This window comes from Egretta garzetta, unplaced genomic scaffold, assembly GCF_000687185.1.
Source record: "Egretta garzetta isolate BGI_Z169 unplaced genomic scaffold, ASM68718v1 scaffold79, whole genome shotgun sequence".
Lineage (NCBI taxonomy): Eukaryota > Metazoa > Chordata > Aves > Pelecaniformes > Ardeidae > Egretta > Egretta garzetta.
Window position 1 is genome coordinate 3,617,161 of NW_009260791.1, and position 17,617 is coordinate 3,634,777.

At 51.6% G+C, this 17,617-nt stretch overlaps 1 protein-coding gene across 1 annotated transcript in view; it reads left to right on the plus strand.

Moving 5' to 3' along the window:
* The window catches only part of LTBP2 (latent transforming growth factor beta binding protein 2), a 96,098-nt gene that overhangs the window by 41,065 nt on the left and 37,416 nt on the right, over nucleotides 1-17,617 (plus strand). The window contains exon 3 of the mRNA XM_035902032.1: nucleotides 654-897. Within this exon, the coding sequence (XP_035757925.1) occupies nucleotides 654-897 (244 nt within the window). The remainder of the gene's footprint in view (nucleotides 1-653; nucleotides 898-17,617) is intronic.

Below are 17,617 nucleotides of genomic sequence, written 5' to 3' on the forward strand. Positions count from 1 at the left end.
AGGAGGCTGTAGTGAGGTGGGGGTCGGCCTCTTCTCCCTGGTAACAGATGATAGGACGAGGGGGAATGGTTTGAAGCGGCGCCAGGGCAGGTTTAGGCTAGACATTAGGAAAAACTTCTTCACTGAAAGGGTTGTCAAGCTCTGGAATGGGCTGCCCAGGGAGGTGGTAGAGTCCTCATCACTGGAGGTATTTAAAAGAAGGATAGATGAGGTGCTTAGGGACATGGTTTAGTGGTGGGATGGCAGGGTTAGGTTAAAGGTTGGACTCGATGATCTCAAAGGTCTTTTCCAACCAAAGTGATTCTATGATTCTATACTCCTGCTCCGATTGCTATGGGCAGTGCTAGAGGCTGTATGCTCTCTGCAGACCATGCTGCTGCTCATTTTTGAGCTTTCTGAAGTGAGTATTGCTGGAGAAGAGCTCCGCAGAGACCATTGGGGAGAAGTGGGAACAGAAACAAGTCTCTAATGGCAGTGATCTTGTGTTAGGGACCCACAGCAGCAGTAACACTGGGACTTTGAGGGCCACATGCCTGCAGAGAAGAGATGGGGCCAACCCAGTTGCGCTGTCCCAGCTGGTTGCCACCACCGTGGGGGCTGAGCACGCTGCCGGGAGCCTCGTGGCCACAAACCACCTTTCTGTGTCTCCCCAGCTGTCTGTGACCCACCATGCCAGAACAAGGGCTCCTGCAGCCGTCCCCAGGTCTGTACCTGTCGCTCAGGCTTCCAGGGCTCCCGGTGCGAAGAAGTCGTTCCTGAGCAGGAATACCACCCGCCCGGTGCCGCTGCCGCCTTCCAGCCCCCTGCAATCTCCCTCTGGAGGAGGACCAGCACGGCAGGGCGGGACGCCTCCCTGCGAGGGGCTCAGATGCCCATCCCACGGCACATCCCGTCTGTGTAAGTCAAACTCGGTTCCCAGCAGGATGCTACCCCAAACCCACAGGCAGCTAACAGCACATTTGGTTGGCCCACGGCCTCTCCTTCATGAGACCGGGCAGCTTGGCTCCCAGTAGAGGCTCCTGCCTGTGCTGTGGGAGCTGATGGAAGGGGGTCAGGCTCTGCTGTCCCTCCAAGGGACTCTTCTTTGGCCCCAGCACTGTGCCATGGTCCCCAGGCACATGCAGGAATGGGACAGGCTAGTGGCATTCCCATGGTGAAGGAGGACCGTGAAGCTCAGCAGTTTGCCCTTGTCCAGTTGATGACCAGCGTTAGCGGCAGCAGCAGGGTGGACAGAGGAGTAGGGGCTAAATCTCTTTCCCAAGAGAATGTATTTAGAGCAGTATGTCCAGGTAGTATACACAGGAGGGTGCATAGGTATGTGGTATGCTCTTAAATGCCGGTATGAGCCAAGTGACGATACCCTGAGATGTCTGCTGGCAGACTCTAGCTGTTATTGAGCCATTTGTTCCATATTTCTGTGTCACCCCGCTGTGGTGTGGGTCATTTTGGTACCCAAGCAGGCATCTGTGTATTGGGTACGGAAGCAAAGATGCAGCTGTTGGAGCTCACAGAGGTCCATGCTGGAGAGGCTCTGTGAGGAGCATGATAAGCTCGGAATGACAACTGTGGCATTGCTTGGTCCTTTTGAGTGAGAAAGAGCTTATGGCTCCAGCCTACCTGCCTCAGGTCAGTGCTGAGGTTCTCTTGTACTTGAGCTGCAACTCCTTCACACTTTGTGTTTTGTGAAGTCCCTCTGGAGCTGTGGGGTTTCTATTGAAGGAGGCAGCGAAGGCAGGAAAGGTGCCTTTCCCTGACAGGCAGCTCTGTGGTGCTGGCAGCTCAGTGGGGATGGAGAGGTGGGAATGGCGCATGCTTGCTATACAACAACCCACACGTTTGGGTTTTGGTTTTGGTTTTTGTTGGGTTTTTTTTCCAAAATCACCTCCTCTTCTCTGTAAGAGTCCATGGACATGGGAGCAAAGTGTTAGACTGCACCACCCCTAAAGGCTCGTGTTGTTCTTGCTGCTTCTCACCCAGTTGCTGGGTGAAGTCAAGAAGACATTACAGCAAATTACAGGTGCCTGACCAGGAGGTAACTTCAGTTTCTCATTTTCTTCTCTGAGCTGTTTTGACTTTCTCTGTCCACATCACTTAGAGCTGCCTAAGGGACAGCCTTTGTTCTTCTGTGTTTCTGTAGGTTGTATTTAAAGTGTCTGTTGCGCTTAAAGTAGCTGTTGCCTTTCTGTCTCTTCCGAAGCACGGGCTGCAGACATTTCTAGCCACTTACTTACAGCCATCTACTGTTTTGGAGGGGTTCAAATGACTGATGAGGAATTGACTGACACGAAGTAGTCCACTGAAGCCGGCATATCTTGGTGCCCAAATGAAAGACTATCTGATGGGAGCCAAATTCAGGCAAGGCAGAGGTGGTGCTGGCAGGGAGAGGTGGCTGAGACCCTGTCATTGCTGCCCCGAGAGAGGCTCGGTGCCAGAGCAAGCACGCAGACCTCGCACGTGCCTGCCATCCTGGCCATTGCTGACAAGTTTCCCCCCAGCGATGACCTCCTCCTACCACTCCATGCCACTGCTGTGTGCACAAGGACTGGAGGGGAGGGAGAGCCATGCCCTTGAAGATACAGCACCTGTTGAAGGCTTTCCCAGTAAGGAACATGACCTCAGGCGCTGCGCAGAGGACGGGGGGGCTGTGCAGGCACTGGCAGAGCATTCCTGTCCTGACAGTCAGACAGAGCGTCTAGCGATTGCTGAGCTGGGATTGCCGAATGCCCAGCTGCCTGCCGTACCTTAAATCCTCTGGCGCTCTCCCAAGGAAATAGGACTCCATTAAGGACCCTGCCGTGCCTTTCCTCCTTCCCTCCCCATGGAGGCCATCGGACATCGCCTTATCCCACAGGACTGGGCAAGAGTATTTGATGTTCGTCCTTTGCGATGGCCGCAGGTAGGACCCTGGGACATGGACACCACTGACTGCCTTCTGGAGCCGTCCTGTGCTGTGCCTTTCCTGCCCAAGCGATGCTGGCACTGGTCTGCGTCAAGACACCTCACTTCAGCCCCTAGGCATTTTCCTGCATAATTCAGTTGCTTGGATTTTGTCCTTGGACCATATAACGTACAGCAGACAACTGGCATGACCTAACAGTCTTGCTGCTCTTAGATGGGTTGTTTCCCAAATATTTTTGAGTGTCCCCTTCAGACTGCCTACTTTTTGGGCTACCTGTGGAGCCTGTAAGAATGAGTGTCTGCAGCCAAAGGCTCACTCCTGCTGCTGTTGCACCTGGCCATGCCCTCCCACTGCTTCCCTTGCACTAGTGTTGGTGCTCCTCTGGCCCCTGGGTTCATTAGCTCAAAAAAAAACTAACACAGCAAAATTAAGGATAATTTTCTGCCACTTCATTGGGCTAAATTGACTTATTGAAAGATTACATGAGGACCAGAAGGATTGGACAGAATTGCAAGGCTAGCATTGCAGGCAAGGAAAGGGAAGGGCTCCCCTTTTGGTGGAAGCCACTTAAGAGATTGGTCATTTGTCTCATGAAACCATGCTCTCAGACTTGTCTGAACTTGGAGCCTGCTTCTTGCAGTTACAACATCTATTTCTGTGCTACCACTGAAGTAATTTCTGCGGTTCTGCATCAGGCTTTCTCCATACAATTGGGCTGTAGCAACAAAAGCAAGAAGCATATTGGCCTTCACAGAACTGGGTAGATCTTGCTCATATTTTCAAGGATGACGATCGGTTCTTAGGCACTGCAAATTTGGGGTCGCCTTCACTGGATTTCAGTTCACTGTCAAGTCTGAGAGGAACAGCTTGGTCTTTCCAGTCTTTGGTCTCCTCCTGGATAAGGAAGGGTTGTGCTGGTGGGACACTGACTTTTTCTAATGACCCCACCATGCTCCCACAGCAGCTGTCTTGCTTGGCTGATTTGTTGATAAGGAAGAGGTGGAAGAAGCTCTTGGGTTTCTCAGCGGACAGAGGACGCTGGTGGTTCCAGGTCAGCAGTTGTGAGAAGACTGTGGGATCCAGGACAAATTACTAGTCCCCAACCTCCCTGCACATTCGCATTGCTAACAAGGAGGAGTTGCGCAAGAATGAGAGCTTACAAACCTCTTAAGCCTCATCTTGCTGTGCCAAGACAGGACATCAATTCTCACATGAGTGAATTTGCTTTCTCCTTTAGTTTATTTGTGTGTATATTGGCTTTATTTGTGTTTGTTTGTACGGATGTAGCAATCAGAAGCTCTGAAGTCACGCACGAGAACAATGCTGTATTAGATGCCGAATACACATGCAACAAACCCCATGGATCCTCCCCAGAGACCTGCTGGCTAAGCAGAGATGGAGTTGATTTTGATTTCGGTGTGTTCCGAAGCGAGTCTTCAGAGAGAGTTAGGAGAGCAGCCTCCTAGGTTACTCAGGAACTGCCTAGACCGAAATATTCCCCGCTTGTCTGAGTGGTGGGGCTGCTTTAAAATGATTTCTTATCCTCAGCTAGCTGGACTTGCTGTTTATGATGACTGCCGCTTCACTGTGGAGAGTAGCCTGCTCTGGAGGTAGGAAGTCTTTGGGAGTCTGGAGGAGCCTATGAAGCCCTGGTGGAAAGCATGATGAGGCAGCTGCCTGTTTTCATGGCCCTGTTTCTGACAGATGTGCTCAGGGTCTCCAGAGTTTATGCCTGGAAGCAGAAGCAGTGATGCCTTCTGCAGCTTCCCTGCCAGGGGAGCCCAGGAAGCACGACTGTGGCAGCAGGAGATAAATTACTGTCAGTCTTCTGCCCCCAGCCTTGGTGAAAAGTCACAGCTCCTTGAATACAACAGGGTTGTACTGGTCATACGCAACTGGTTTTACTGGTTGTTTTGTATTTGCACCTGGCAGATGTGAAGGTTAGCGAATGGATCTGTGGGCATTCCCAGCGTAGCTGTCAGAGATCCATTTCTGGGCATGCTGGCAGTCCTGGGAAGATGGGGATCAGCCTGAGCATTGGGCTGAGCACGGATGTCAGCACTGCCATGTCACACGTAGCCATTGGTGCTTCTGTTTGGAGGGGTACCGGGGAAGAAGCCCTGTATCCTTGGCTTGCCCATACAGTGCACGTTATCTCTTCTTCCTGGGACCGAAGAAGGCATACCCACCCTCATCCGAGCTCAGCGCTCGCCCCAGGGGAAGACACGGCTAGGAGAAGGGCAGCTCTGGGTTTACTTTGCTGACACTGGAGCTGGTGATGCTCACACTTTCATCCCTTAAAATACAGGCTGAGCAATGAGTACCACTTCCCAAGTCCCTTCAGCAGGCCATGGCTCAGCAGAGGTTTAGCGCTGGGCATCGGAGGGAGCCTGTGGGGACTTGTTAGCTGCTGCAGAAGCTGGGAAGCCCCGGCGCTGTGCTGTTTGGAACGGGGAATGCTCTGGAGAGCAAAACCCTGGGGGTGTTAGAGGCCCTCCCGGCATGGACTAGCTGCAAATCCTCTCTCTTCTTGATCTCAGCCTGAATCTCTGCCCGGAGAAGCAAAGCCCCGACGGATGATTGTGCGGGTGGAGCTGCACCTCAGCCCAGAAGCCGAGCTAAATGGAAACAGCTTTGTTTTCCTAAGGCTGGAGTATCAGCAGAATTCTTGTTGATTTAGCAGGGAGTGGAAAGGGCTTGCGCCCCTTCCCCTCGTCATTGGGGTGGGCAGCCCTCGCGTTTGTTTTCCTAAGGCTGGAGTATCAGCAGGGAGTGGAAAGAGCTTGCGCCCCTGCCACTCGTCATTGGGATGGGCAGCCTCTGACTCCAGGCAGTGTGCGAGGAGGCTCCTGCCACTGCCTCCCAAGAAGGTCCCTCCTGTGGGAGTGCCGGGCACAAATCTGTAACCAGCATCTATGCAAGGGAGCAGTGCTGCCCAGATGGGATGTGTGTGCCGGACGAGGGCTGCCTGGGAAGCAAGGCATCCTTCCTCTTCACAGAAAAGAAGAGATGACTGGGACCTGCAGAGCATTTTCCCAGCAACCCAGGCAAGGGAAAAGGACATAGCTGTGGTATAAGGTGCTGAGGCACTGTGCAGGCAGCTTAATGTGGCTAAGCTCTTGAGGGCAGGGAGCTTCCTCTGAGAGGGCTTTGTTTAGGCAAGGCAGTTGCTGGGAGTTGCCTGGTGTTTTCAGGATGGAAAAGGAAGAAGGCTGAGTTGCGACATGCCTGTCCCACTGACTCCTGATCTCAGAGCCTCCTCTCCAGCACCCCGGGGGAGACATCTCCTCCCTTCCTGACTAGAGGAAGGGCTATATGCAGCCCTTGAGGAGTTGTGGCAAGCACTCCTGGCCTGGGGACACTGGGAACCTGATGCCAGCAGGGAGGCACTGCCAAAATCTCTATTCTTTCTCCTGGAAGTGAAGGATGAGAACAGCAGGGAGCAGGCAGGATCTTGGGTGTGTGGCAGAGGTTGCTGGATGGAGAAAGTGTATTATTTCCCCCCTTTCGAAAATTGTCTGAAATTGTTCCGTTCTGGTGACAGTCAAATGTCTAGCGTGGCCCTTTGCAGAGGACAGCGGAGCCCATGGGTGGATGTAAAACTTTCCACCCTGGGATGGCCGCTGGAAACATGACATTGAGAGCTGTGGCTTGGCAAAGTCAGCTTGATTAGCTTGTTGTTGTTGAGGTCTAACAGATAAACCAAAAGTTCATTGCAAGATCACTTGCTTTTTAAAGATGCTTCTCCAAAGAGAGGCAGATTTGTCTTAATTGTTCAAGCAGGATCTGGAGCCTGCTGTCTTGCCAGCTTTGAACTTTCCACGTTTATGAGGAAAAGGGGAGCTTTCTTACTGCCTTACTTGGGTTGCTGCTGAGTGTCTGGGACTGTTTGTCCACGATATGTGTAGTGCTAGGAGGAGGTCTGTACCAGCCATGCACCTGCTGATCGCACCTCCTGCTCTTCTGCTCACTTCTGACTGTCACCCCCTTCACATTTACGAGGGTTACAATTTATTAATAACCAAATAGCAGAGAAAATGAAAGCTGACCCTGGCTGAGAAGCCCCTCTGTGTAAGCACATTCCCATGGCATGGGCAGTGGCAGGTTTCCTACTTTGCTTGGGATGGGACCAGCCCAGGAGATCCATAGCACGTGACCTCAAATTCCTGGGGTAAAACACTGGTGCCAACCTTGCCTGCTGCCACTGCAGTGTGTTTATGCATATTTTCCCAGTGCAGATAAGCCCTAATTGCATCTTCCTAAGGTGCTTCCCTTTGGCAATACAGTTTTCACAAGGTGGCCAAGCATTTACATTCCTTGATCCAGAGCCAACTTTAGTAGATATCTGAGACCTTGTTGAAAAATTGAAACTAAAAAGCTGGTGCCAGTCTGTGTGAGAATATGTGAAAAGAGATTCCACTCAGGGCAACACAGTCTCCATAAGCGCCAGATCTCGGCCCCTCTCCTGCTTTGACATAGTTGAAAACCCTTGGCAAGCTGGCTGGGAAGCCTAAAGGAAAAACTCAAGCTACCCAAGAGGAGTGTAAATGTCATTTTTCTTATAAAAAAATTACTTCTATTTTTAAATTACATGATATACCTTCTCTAGCCTGGCACCAGATACAGTTGCTCTACTTTCTAGTGTTTTAAAGCTGTCAGCACCATTCTGGTTTATGTGTTTTATGTATTTACTTTCTAGGGGGGTGCACATGCTTCAGAGCAGCAGGAGGATAGCTGGCTTTTCAGGCTCCTCTTAAATTCCAAATATGGTCTTTACATTAGGCCTGGTTCTTCTGCACCTCCTTGAGAGCCATTCCTATAGCTTAATTCACTCTCTAGGCTTCAGGAGAAAACGTTCAAATTCACTTTTCCTTCTACCTGAAAGAAAAATGCTGCTACTGTCAGCCTAGTCTGAGACTACATGTAAGAGAGCAGGGTGCAGGGCAAATGCATTGTACATGTGGTAGGTGAGGTAGTACAGAAAATCCAGTTTATAGGCTGTTTTATATACTATACATATATCATTTGGGACATTTATGACAATACAATTTATATAGCAGTTGTATATAAAAGAAAGATGTTAGAAGAGTGCTAAGGCCACATGATCAAACACTGGAGAATTTTTCCCTAATGCCTGAATTAGAATTGTCATCCAGCTTGCTTTCAGCTCGCTTGTGCATATGGATTACACTGTAGTTTCTCATACCTGACCATCTGCTGCCTTATTTGGCTTAAGCTGGTACTTAAGCAAAATCAAAGCTGTTCTTTTTAGTTTCGAGTGTTTTCCATAAATCACCAAGTGCTGGCAGGACACAAGGAATGAATTGAAGCCGATTTGGTACAAGGAGCGGTTGAAATGGAGATTTAGCGGTCTCCGTATAAAATATGCTCGTGCTCCTCTGCTTTCTTCAGAAGCACCCTGAGAAGTGCTGCCCTGAGTGCCTGGTGCTGGATGGGACTGGTACCCAGCTCTCTGCACCAACTCATTTTTGTCTCGCTTGCGTGGAGGCTCTCTTTGGGGACATGCAGAAACTGAACATACAAGCAGGAACTAAGAAGAGATTCAGGCTGGAAAAATATTATCTGTTACAGCTGAAGGGAAAAAAAATCCTCCATGGAAGAAAGAAATCTGGAAGAAGGAGAGGCTGAGATTTTTCAGAGTAGGCGCGAACAGCAAATTAGGCAGTGGAGAGTAATGCAGTGTGGCTGCATACGAGAGACTGGTGGCGCTTAGGACTTTGGAGGCAAAAGACCTGAGCTGCACGGACTTTTTTCCTGCGCACCCTGGGGTCCTGCACTGAGTCAAGGTGTTCTTTATTGCCAGAAAAGATCCTGACAAATTGGAAGGAATTCTGAGAACTACAGAAGGAGAGAGGGAGGGAGCCGAGGGGAATGGTTAACAGACCCATATCTGCAAAACTGAGCCAAATACTGGCCTTGGAGGATGGGGAGCATACTCAGAGGCTGAGGCTATCTGGAGGGGGCAGACGGGGTGTATTAGGTTGCCTGTAGCCTTGGCAGGGTGGCCGTGCTAATTTTTCAGCTATGAGGCTTTCTACAACAGCAAAGTGCCAAACTCTTCCAGAGATGTAATGACAGGTTGATAACGACACTGGAGCTCTGCCTTCTCCATTGCTTTGGAGCTGCTCTGCTGAGGAGCTGGAGCCCAGGCGCTGCCAAGGCAGGCGCAGCCTTTCTGCCTGCTCCAGAGCCCTTCCCACCAGGGATGCCATGAGACCTGCTGGTCCTTGGTGTGGATATCAAAGGCCATGTGGGAGCAGTGTGAGAGCAGATTTGTGGTCACGGTACCTCTGGAAGCACTGGCTTTACCACCAGACATCATACATACATGGCCAGGAGCACTCCTGGTCCCTAGCCAGGCTCTAGTCTTCTGGCTACTGAGCAACTGGAGGGATGGAGCCAGTGCAGAACAGCACAGAATAAAATCACCGGGATACTCATTCCCCATTCCCTGGCAGGGCTGAGACTTTGAGAGTGGGCAGCAAAGTGTCACATCCCAACACAGCTCTCATGGCTGGAGTGCTGCAGGTGACGGAAAGGGATGGAGAGATGTGAGGAGACCTAACCGCTTCAGGCTAATAGATCCCAAGGCCAGGTGTTCAACCATTATTTTAGATTAAAATATGTCTTAGATCCACAGTGTTCCCAGGATGAGTGGGAGACTTCCCAGCACCTCTTGCTGTAGATGAAGAGCCTCCCTTTTTCCAGATGAGAGGATTGCACGCATCTCCTTTCCACCCTGTTGCTCTCATGCCCTGTGTGTGTGCAGCCGCAAGCCCTTCACCCCACTCGCATGCCTAGGATAAGAGAGGCTTTGCCTGCCCTCTCCATGTCCCGTGTAAGGCGGGGGGCAGGCAGCTGGCTCCCCCCTCTCCCCGGGGTGTGTGTGGGTGTGAGGATGAATAGGCTAAAGTGTTTCTTCAGGGCTTTGAAGTTGGCAGCCTGGTGGAGGGGGTGAGTGTTGCTAGTCAACAAGATGGAAATGAACCTCAAGAGTGCTTGTTTTCTCCCTGTGATACGGGGGAGCCCAGTGACCTCCCTGCAGCCAGCAGTGAGCTTGTCTCTGGTGAACACCTCTGCAGCAGGTTTCATTAGATGGCGGCCAGGTCCTCAACCCGCAGCAGTTGGTGGGGTGGTCACGTTGCATGGCGGACAACCCACTCTCCAACTGTGCCAGCACCTTACGCCCGGTTTTGTAATGGTGCAAAAGCTGTGGCTGTGGGGTGATGTCTGCAGTAAAGGTGGTGGCACTGATGGAGCCCTTTGTGTGAGGGCAGCTGTTAGGACACTTCTGGATGGGTCTCTTCTCAGCAAGGTGTGAGAGCGGCTGTGCGACTGCATCTGGCAGCAGTGCCGTGCCCGTTGATCGTGCTGCCGAACACCAGCCCCTGCATGCAGGCAGGGCAGCCAAATGGAGCAGCTTTTTCACTGCTCCAGCCCGAAGGAGCATGCGGCTGAGCTGGGGAGAGAAGGGCTGCACAGCTGCCCACCCCGCTTGCCGCTCACTGCACATGCCGCAGGCCAGCGGGGGCGGCTCTGCCAGAGGGGTGGTAGCTCGCCTGGCCTCCTTATCCCTCTAAATCCCTGTTTTAGTCTATGGAGTGTGCACGGATTGGCTCAGATGTGGCATTTGTAATCGAGTAACCTGGCCTGGTTCCTCTGCTGGCTCTACTCGAAGCTCAGAGCGGTTGCAGGCTGCATTTTGATTTTTCTGGGAGGCATTGGCCCGCACTTCAGCTCTGGAGACAGGCCGATTGCAAACAGCTCTTCATCACGCTTGGCATTTGGAAATCATGGTTCTGGCCACTTTATGGGTCAGCACTAAGGTCTGGTGGATCCAGCCAGGAGCATGATCTGCTGCTCCTGGTGACAGGCTGGTTGCCGTGCCCTTGCACAGGGCATGTTCCTGCAGCTTCGCTGGGCCAGGCAGGTGCTGTTCCCATGCTTGGAGAGCTGGATTGCTTCCAGGGAGTCAGTTGCTCACTCCCTAATACACAAGAGCAAAGAAGAGCACTCGCAGAGTGGCAGGTGGCACGTGTGGCAAGAGAAGGGCATTTAATGTCAGCAGAGAGCTGTGCGGGGACACGTGAGCAGCCACTTTGGCTAAGGAGCAAATGAGACCCCCAGAGACTGGTTAAAGAGAACCTGTTTGCTGTCTATGTGCTTATAGACGTTCACTTATGTGGTGTCTGGTAACTCCTGAGCAGATAGAAATAGCGTTCACAGCCCATCTCCTTCTCCTTCTTTGTTCTCGTGGGCTATGCAGTGGGCTGGGAGCCAGCTCGGCTGGCCCTGCAGCACCGGCACTGCTTAGGGGCCAGGGAAAGGAAGACGCCAGGGTGGTGGTGGTGGAGGGACTGAGCTGGGTGGCATGGGGGCAGTCACCTGGTGCCTTTGCTGTCCCGTGGACTTGTACATCTGTTGCTGTGGTTTGTAGTGAGAGATCCAGAGAAATCTCGGCCAGCCACTGGCATGTATGTCAAGCGGAGCAGGGATCTGGAGTTACCCTGTGAGATGGCACAGGAGGGAGCCCAAAATGAGAGCCAAGTGGGTTCTGTGACTGGCCCTTGCTAGCCATGGTGTGAGGGGTAGCGGTGGCATCTGGGTGCTGGACTGACGTGAGTCCTGGGCACGTGGCCAGCAACACTGAGCGTGGGTGTGGGGCAGGGAGCCTGACCCTCGCTCCTGCCTGCACAGCCCCGCTTTGGCAGCTCTCTTTGTGCCCACGGCAAAGGGTGTTGCCAGTGACACCTCTGCCCACAGGAGCTCTCCAGATCTCGCAGGGGAGGGAGGGTTTGGGTGACTCCCTTCCTGCTTGCCCGATGAGCTGACTGTGTGTCAGCTGTGCCCGTGGCACTGTGAGGTGACAGGAGAGCGCACGAGGGGGAAACCTTGGCAGCTGAGATCTGTTGTGGTAAGCAACAGGGTTGCCACTCTCCTCAATGTCCCTGTGATGGTCCAGGTGCCCATGCCTGGTGTGCCATCTGGGACAAGATCAGATTCACAGGTGACTGTGAATCGGGCACAGAGGCACATGGATGGTCATTCCTGTGGCCTTCATGGTACACAGGTGCTGCTTGACTCAGCTAAGGTCTTCCACTTGGGGAAGACTGGTGTCTGCTTCTCCTGGCCAGGAGAACTTCCCTTGCCTTCCACCAAACCCCGGGGAGCAGGGGGCTTCAGGCTTCGGTGTCTCCCTCACTTGTGCAAGGGGGTACCAGGGTTGAAGGCAGCCGCAGGAGGGACAGTAGGAACCCTGAAGCGGGCAGGTTTCAGAGCTATCTCTGCTGCTCATGGGGATAATAAACTGAGCCAGGATTTATGGACATAATGCGGGTGGGCTTGAAGTCAGGTGCCTTGTATGGTGTGGTTTCCCCCCTCTTCCCCGAGTCCTAACAGAGCTGTCTTCCTTGTCAGCATGTTTGTGAGCTAATTGATAATAAACTTGAGTGCTCTCTAAGCAATGCCTCCCCTGTGCTCCAGGGCCCAGAGCCTGAGCCATGAATCCTGTCTGCCTGCTGAGGAACCTGTTTGGAGTCCAAGAAAGGGGAAGTTTCTGGTCTGCGGTCAATTTGCTGCTTTCCAAGGCTGGCTGCTTCTCTCTCCCCCTGTAGACACAGACGCTGGTGTTGAGGCTGCCCATTCTTCTGCAATGCTTTAGTGGAAAATCAGCAACTGCTGAGCATTACAAAGGGGGAAGTGAATCACTGATTTTGGTCCCCGTGGCCCCAAGCGGCGAGGGCATCTAGCCAAAGGGACAGGCGGACGGACAAGACAGACACCGAGTATATTGTTCGGCATTTAAAAAACAGGGGAGAGCCCGCCTGTTGTCCTGGCAGGTTATCAGGGGCTGAGCATGACTCAGCCCCCGTCCTGGCTGAGCCTTCTCGCCTTGGAGCCGCGCGCGCAGGCTGCCGGCTGGCGGGGCTGGGGTGGACGGACCAGAGCTGCAGCGGCTGCCCTCTGTGGGACCCTGCTCCCAGCCCCGCGGGCAGCACGCCGCCCCTCTGGGTGCCTGGAGGCCGCTGTCACGTCCCAGGCAGCCTGGTTGGAGTTGGAAAGATGGAGCTTGTTGAACCCTGGTATGGGGGCTCCTGGACTCTGGGAAGATGGTTGCTTCTCTGAGGGTTGCCTACCTTCACTTTTGTTTTGGCCAGTGCCGTCCCACTCTGCTGCTGCCCTCCTGGGAATTGTTCCTTAGGTCTCTATAGTCTCTGGCATCTCTCCCTGATGCTCAGCAGGGTGCAGATTTGTTTCCAGCTGGAAGAGTGACTTTCCAGTCTTCATCTGGCCAGCCCTTGCCTTATCTGTGGTTAGCAACCCTCCCTGCTGACCACACTGTCCAGGATTCACTCTCTCCATGGTGCCTTGGGCCATCCACCCTGCTATGGTCAGTCAGGCTTTGGCTGGGGAGAGGGCGAGGCAGGCTGGATGAAAAACCAGTAATACTCCTGTGGCACTCGGCTCTGCATTTCCTTTACACAAACACAAAAAAACACCATTTCCCAGCTTGCTAGCGATCCGGCCAAAGTCAACAGTTGGATGAAGAGCAGCCGATAGAAGCTAAATCCAGGAAAGACTGAGGTGTTGCTGCTGGGGAGAGGGAAGTGCTTTGAAGAGTTTGCCACCCTTGCCTCCAGCCCCAGGGAGGATACTTGTCCTAAGGTCACTAAGAGAAGCCACAGCTATATACCCACCTGGATTCCCTGTGGCTTTTGCTTAGCCAGAGAACCACGATCAGCAAAAGTCATCAGAGATTTGGAAAATGCTTCCTATATACAGCGGGTTAGAAAAACAGTTACTGCAATCCTGTGTACCTAGTCATGAAATTGCAGGCTTTTAAAACATGTGGTTGACTCAGAAAACAGCGGTCCTCATGTTCCTCTGTGTGGTTGCCGGGAGCCGGGTGCTGGATGTCATACAGGTGCCATTTGGATCCTGCAGGGGTGCGTAGCACTGGAATGTAAAGGACCAGGTCTCCCTCGCTTCTCCTGACTTCTGGCATGTGTCCCCAGGGGCTTACGGGGACTCCAGGTCCTTGACCCGCACCTCAGAAGAGGGCAGCTTTAAGTACGTGTTGGGCAGTTTTGAACTGTTGTAGATGCGGGTCACTCTGTCGGCACAGCTCCCTCGCATCCCAAATCTCTTTTAATTTTGATCAGCACCTAACACCTATAGGAGAGAAACTTCCCATGTGCTGGTGACTGAGGTCTCTCAGCCAGTGTGACCTTTCAGCTGTCAGCCTGGTAGAGATCGGCCAGAGCGCACACATCCATGCTCCTGGAAGGAGAACGCTGCTCCCTCTACCTTCCCTCCCTTGACCCATGTTTCCCCTGGGCCGCTGCTGCTGTCAGCCGGACACCGCAGAGGTGGGCGCCCCAGGGCATCCCAGAAGGAGAGGTGTCCTAGGAGTCCTCATGCTGTTTCTGCCCCACCGGCTGTGCCTGACAACGAGAAAGCTGTCAGCAGCTCTGACAGATGAAGAGCAGGGAAACCAGCTGCTTAGGCGGTCGCCTATAAAGGAAGAGACCACTGCCTCTTTGCAGAGATCTGTGCTGGCCATGTGCCTGGCTGGAAGAGTGGAAATGAGTAATACCACACGGAGGGAGGCTGTAAGACTGAATGAATGTGAAGGCCTGGGACTTCAAGTGTCCCAGAATGTAGTCCTTGAGGTCTCAAACTCTGCTGCCTCTCCAATGCTTCTTTCCTGAGCAGGTGGAGGCATGGGATGTGGTAGCAACAAGCTGCCCACTCTGCTGATCTGGAGCTGCCCCATCTGTTTTTCATCCTTGCTCTTACCCTTAGGGCAGCCACACCAGGGACAGAACTTATGTCAGTGCAGATCCCTGGGAAGTGGACAAGATCCAGCCATATATATTAAGATCCACCAGGTGGTTAGGGGTTGCTAATGCCTTCTGACAAGGTCTGTACTGATGTGGTGAGCTCAGGTCCATTCCCCGAGACCCTTCAAGCACGCCGGTCCCTGTCTGCCCAGCATGGACTGACTGAAGGTTTGGAGGAGAGAAGCTCTGTTTTGTATTCCCTGACCATGAGCCAGACGCTTGGCGTGACTTGAGGATGGATTGGGACTGACAGACTGAGATGGAAAGACGCCCTTTGCCATTGATTTCTGTGGCCCAGGGTAGGATGGTGTTACTCAATTCAGTCTACAAATCCCAGAGCTCATCTGCCTAGAATAGAACCAAATAAACAAATTAATTCAAAGCAAATCTGCCTCCCCCCGCTACGACACACACTGGAATGCTTTGCCAACAGGATCCCAGTAGGATAGCTTTTCCTCAAATGTTGCAAGCCATGGAGTGATGTTCCTCTTCGTTTTTCCTTTGTGAAGTTGGCACTGCCCCTTGCAGTAAGCACATATAATCCACTTTTCTTTATAACCAAAATGCTAATGATTATTTTATTTAAAGCCCTTCATATGTTGCAGGTTCGGTTTTGGTTTTTTTTTTCAAATCTGATGATCCTGGGAATGACAGCTGTCCATAAAGCCAAGGGGTTGAATTCCTAAAGGCAATGGGTAGCGCCCAGCCAAGCCCTGCTGCTTGCACATTGCATGCTCCCTTCTCAAGGACAGATATGATGTAATTTCAAGCACAAGAGCTGGTATTTCCCTGTCTTATGCTACCGGTCATCTTCACCCAGCGACTCTTCAAAACTCAGGGCTGAAGTTTGCACTTAAGTGACCAGCACTAGGACAGTGAGCGTTGCTGCGCTGGGGAACCCTCACCTCTTTTCCTTGGGGTGCTTCCATCTATGCAGTAAAAGACCTTGGAACCCCAACCATGTTCACCCATAGGACTGTGCTTGGGGTCTCTCACCAGAGATCAGAGAACAAATGTGCCTGAGCTTCCAGGGCTTGGTAGCTCTCACCTAGCCTCCCTAGAGCTCTGTGCAGCTTTTCCTTTGTCACTGACAAGTCCAGCAGTAGCACACCAAGTAACAAAGCAGTAGGTAACTGGCACCAGAAGTTCCTTTGCCAGCAGCAAAGTAGCTCAGAAATGCGTGAGCAGGTCATGCCTGGCCCCCATGGCCATCAGGAGTAGGTGGGACTCTGTGGAACCTCAGGAGAGCTTCTGAAAGAGGCTGGTAGGGACAGGGTAGGACTGAAATAAAGTTCCCTTCTCTGCAATTATTCTGGTTAGCCTTGCTGATTATTGAAAAACACTGTTTGCTGTCCTCATCTCAGTTTAGATCTTGTTTTTAACAAGACAACAAATACTTTTACCAGCAATAATAACTTTGTTATCCATCTGTGCTCTTTGACCAATCCCACTTGCTCCGTCTCCATCCCTGAATGACCTGTAGCCAGCGTATGAACCTGCCTGCCCCACAGCATGGCTTACCGGCACTGCTGCTTCTTGGGACTCCTAATCGTGCCTCCTCCCAGCAGCTCAGCCGCTCATTTTCCAGGTTTTCCTGCATAAGAAACAATTAGGTAATGAGTATGTAGACTGGGGAGTTCTGTCTCTGGGATAAAACCGTTCATTCTTGGATTCCTACAGCTCAAGACCGGAAATGATCAATAGATCAATAGATAATCTAAAATCGCCTCCAGGACAGCACAGTTTATGCATCTTTATTTAGTTATATTTGCACTGTTCCAGCAATACCTCGTCTCCCAGCAGCACACTTTCGTCTCCTGAAGCAATGGTATCGGGAGTTGGGGAATCCACTACTGGGGTGTTTTTTGCAGAAGGAAAGCAGCTACACTGCTGCGTGTGGGTGTGATTTCTAGTAGGGAACCATTTGGCTTTGGTTTGCAGATGTTGTTTCATGCTTTGCCTTTCTTGGTTAGATTACAAGGCTCTTTACACCTGGCGTCTTGTTCCTGTGCCCTGTAATCAGAGCACCTCTCCATCTTCTTTCTGCTAAATTGAAGAGGTTGAATACTTTAGGTTTCTTACAGAAAGACATTTTCACCAGCCCTCAGATTACTTTTGTCGTGTTTTTTCTTGCATCCTCTCCAGTTTTTCAACATCCCTTAGAAGATGTGACATATTTCACATCAGAACTAGGTGTGATATTTTAGCATACATACTCCCTGCTGTGGTGAGGATGTGTAGGGAGGAAAAAATACCTCCCTGTTCCTGCGGTGTTTCACTGCCCCAGTGTCAGGGCATTGAACTGACAGTTCATTTTTAATTGCTTGTCATTACCCCCGAAATCTTTTCAAAATTGCTGGTTTCCAGGATCAGCTCTTTCTATCTGCAGCTGCTGCCTGCATTCCTTCTTCCTAGAAGTGTAATTCTGCATTTGGCTCGATTAAAATCCCATATTGCTTGGATGGATTTGCCCTCCACAGTGATCCAAACTGCTTTGTGCGATTGCTCTGTTCTCATCACAGTACACCACATTGCAAATTTTTGTGTCAGCAGCACACATTATCAATGTCGATCGTATGTTTATTTCGAAATAAAAATATTTATTTCCAGATGAAATCCTTGAAATGTGCCAGGCCTCATACTGATCACCCTGGAACCCATCTAATTCCCTCCCCAGCGACAACTGCTTCTTGTGTTCTGTCACACAGCCAGTTTGTTATTCATTTCACATGTGCCTGATTGACATCGTATTGCCCTGTTTATTTTTTTTTGGAGTAGCATGGGCTCTCAGCCTGTCGGTGTGCATGTATGTAATTCTAGCAAAGGATGAAAACGGACTCCTTTGACAAGAGCG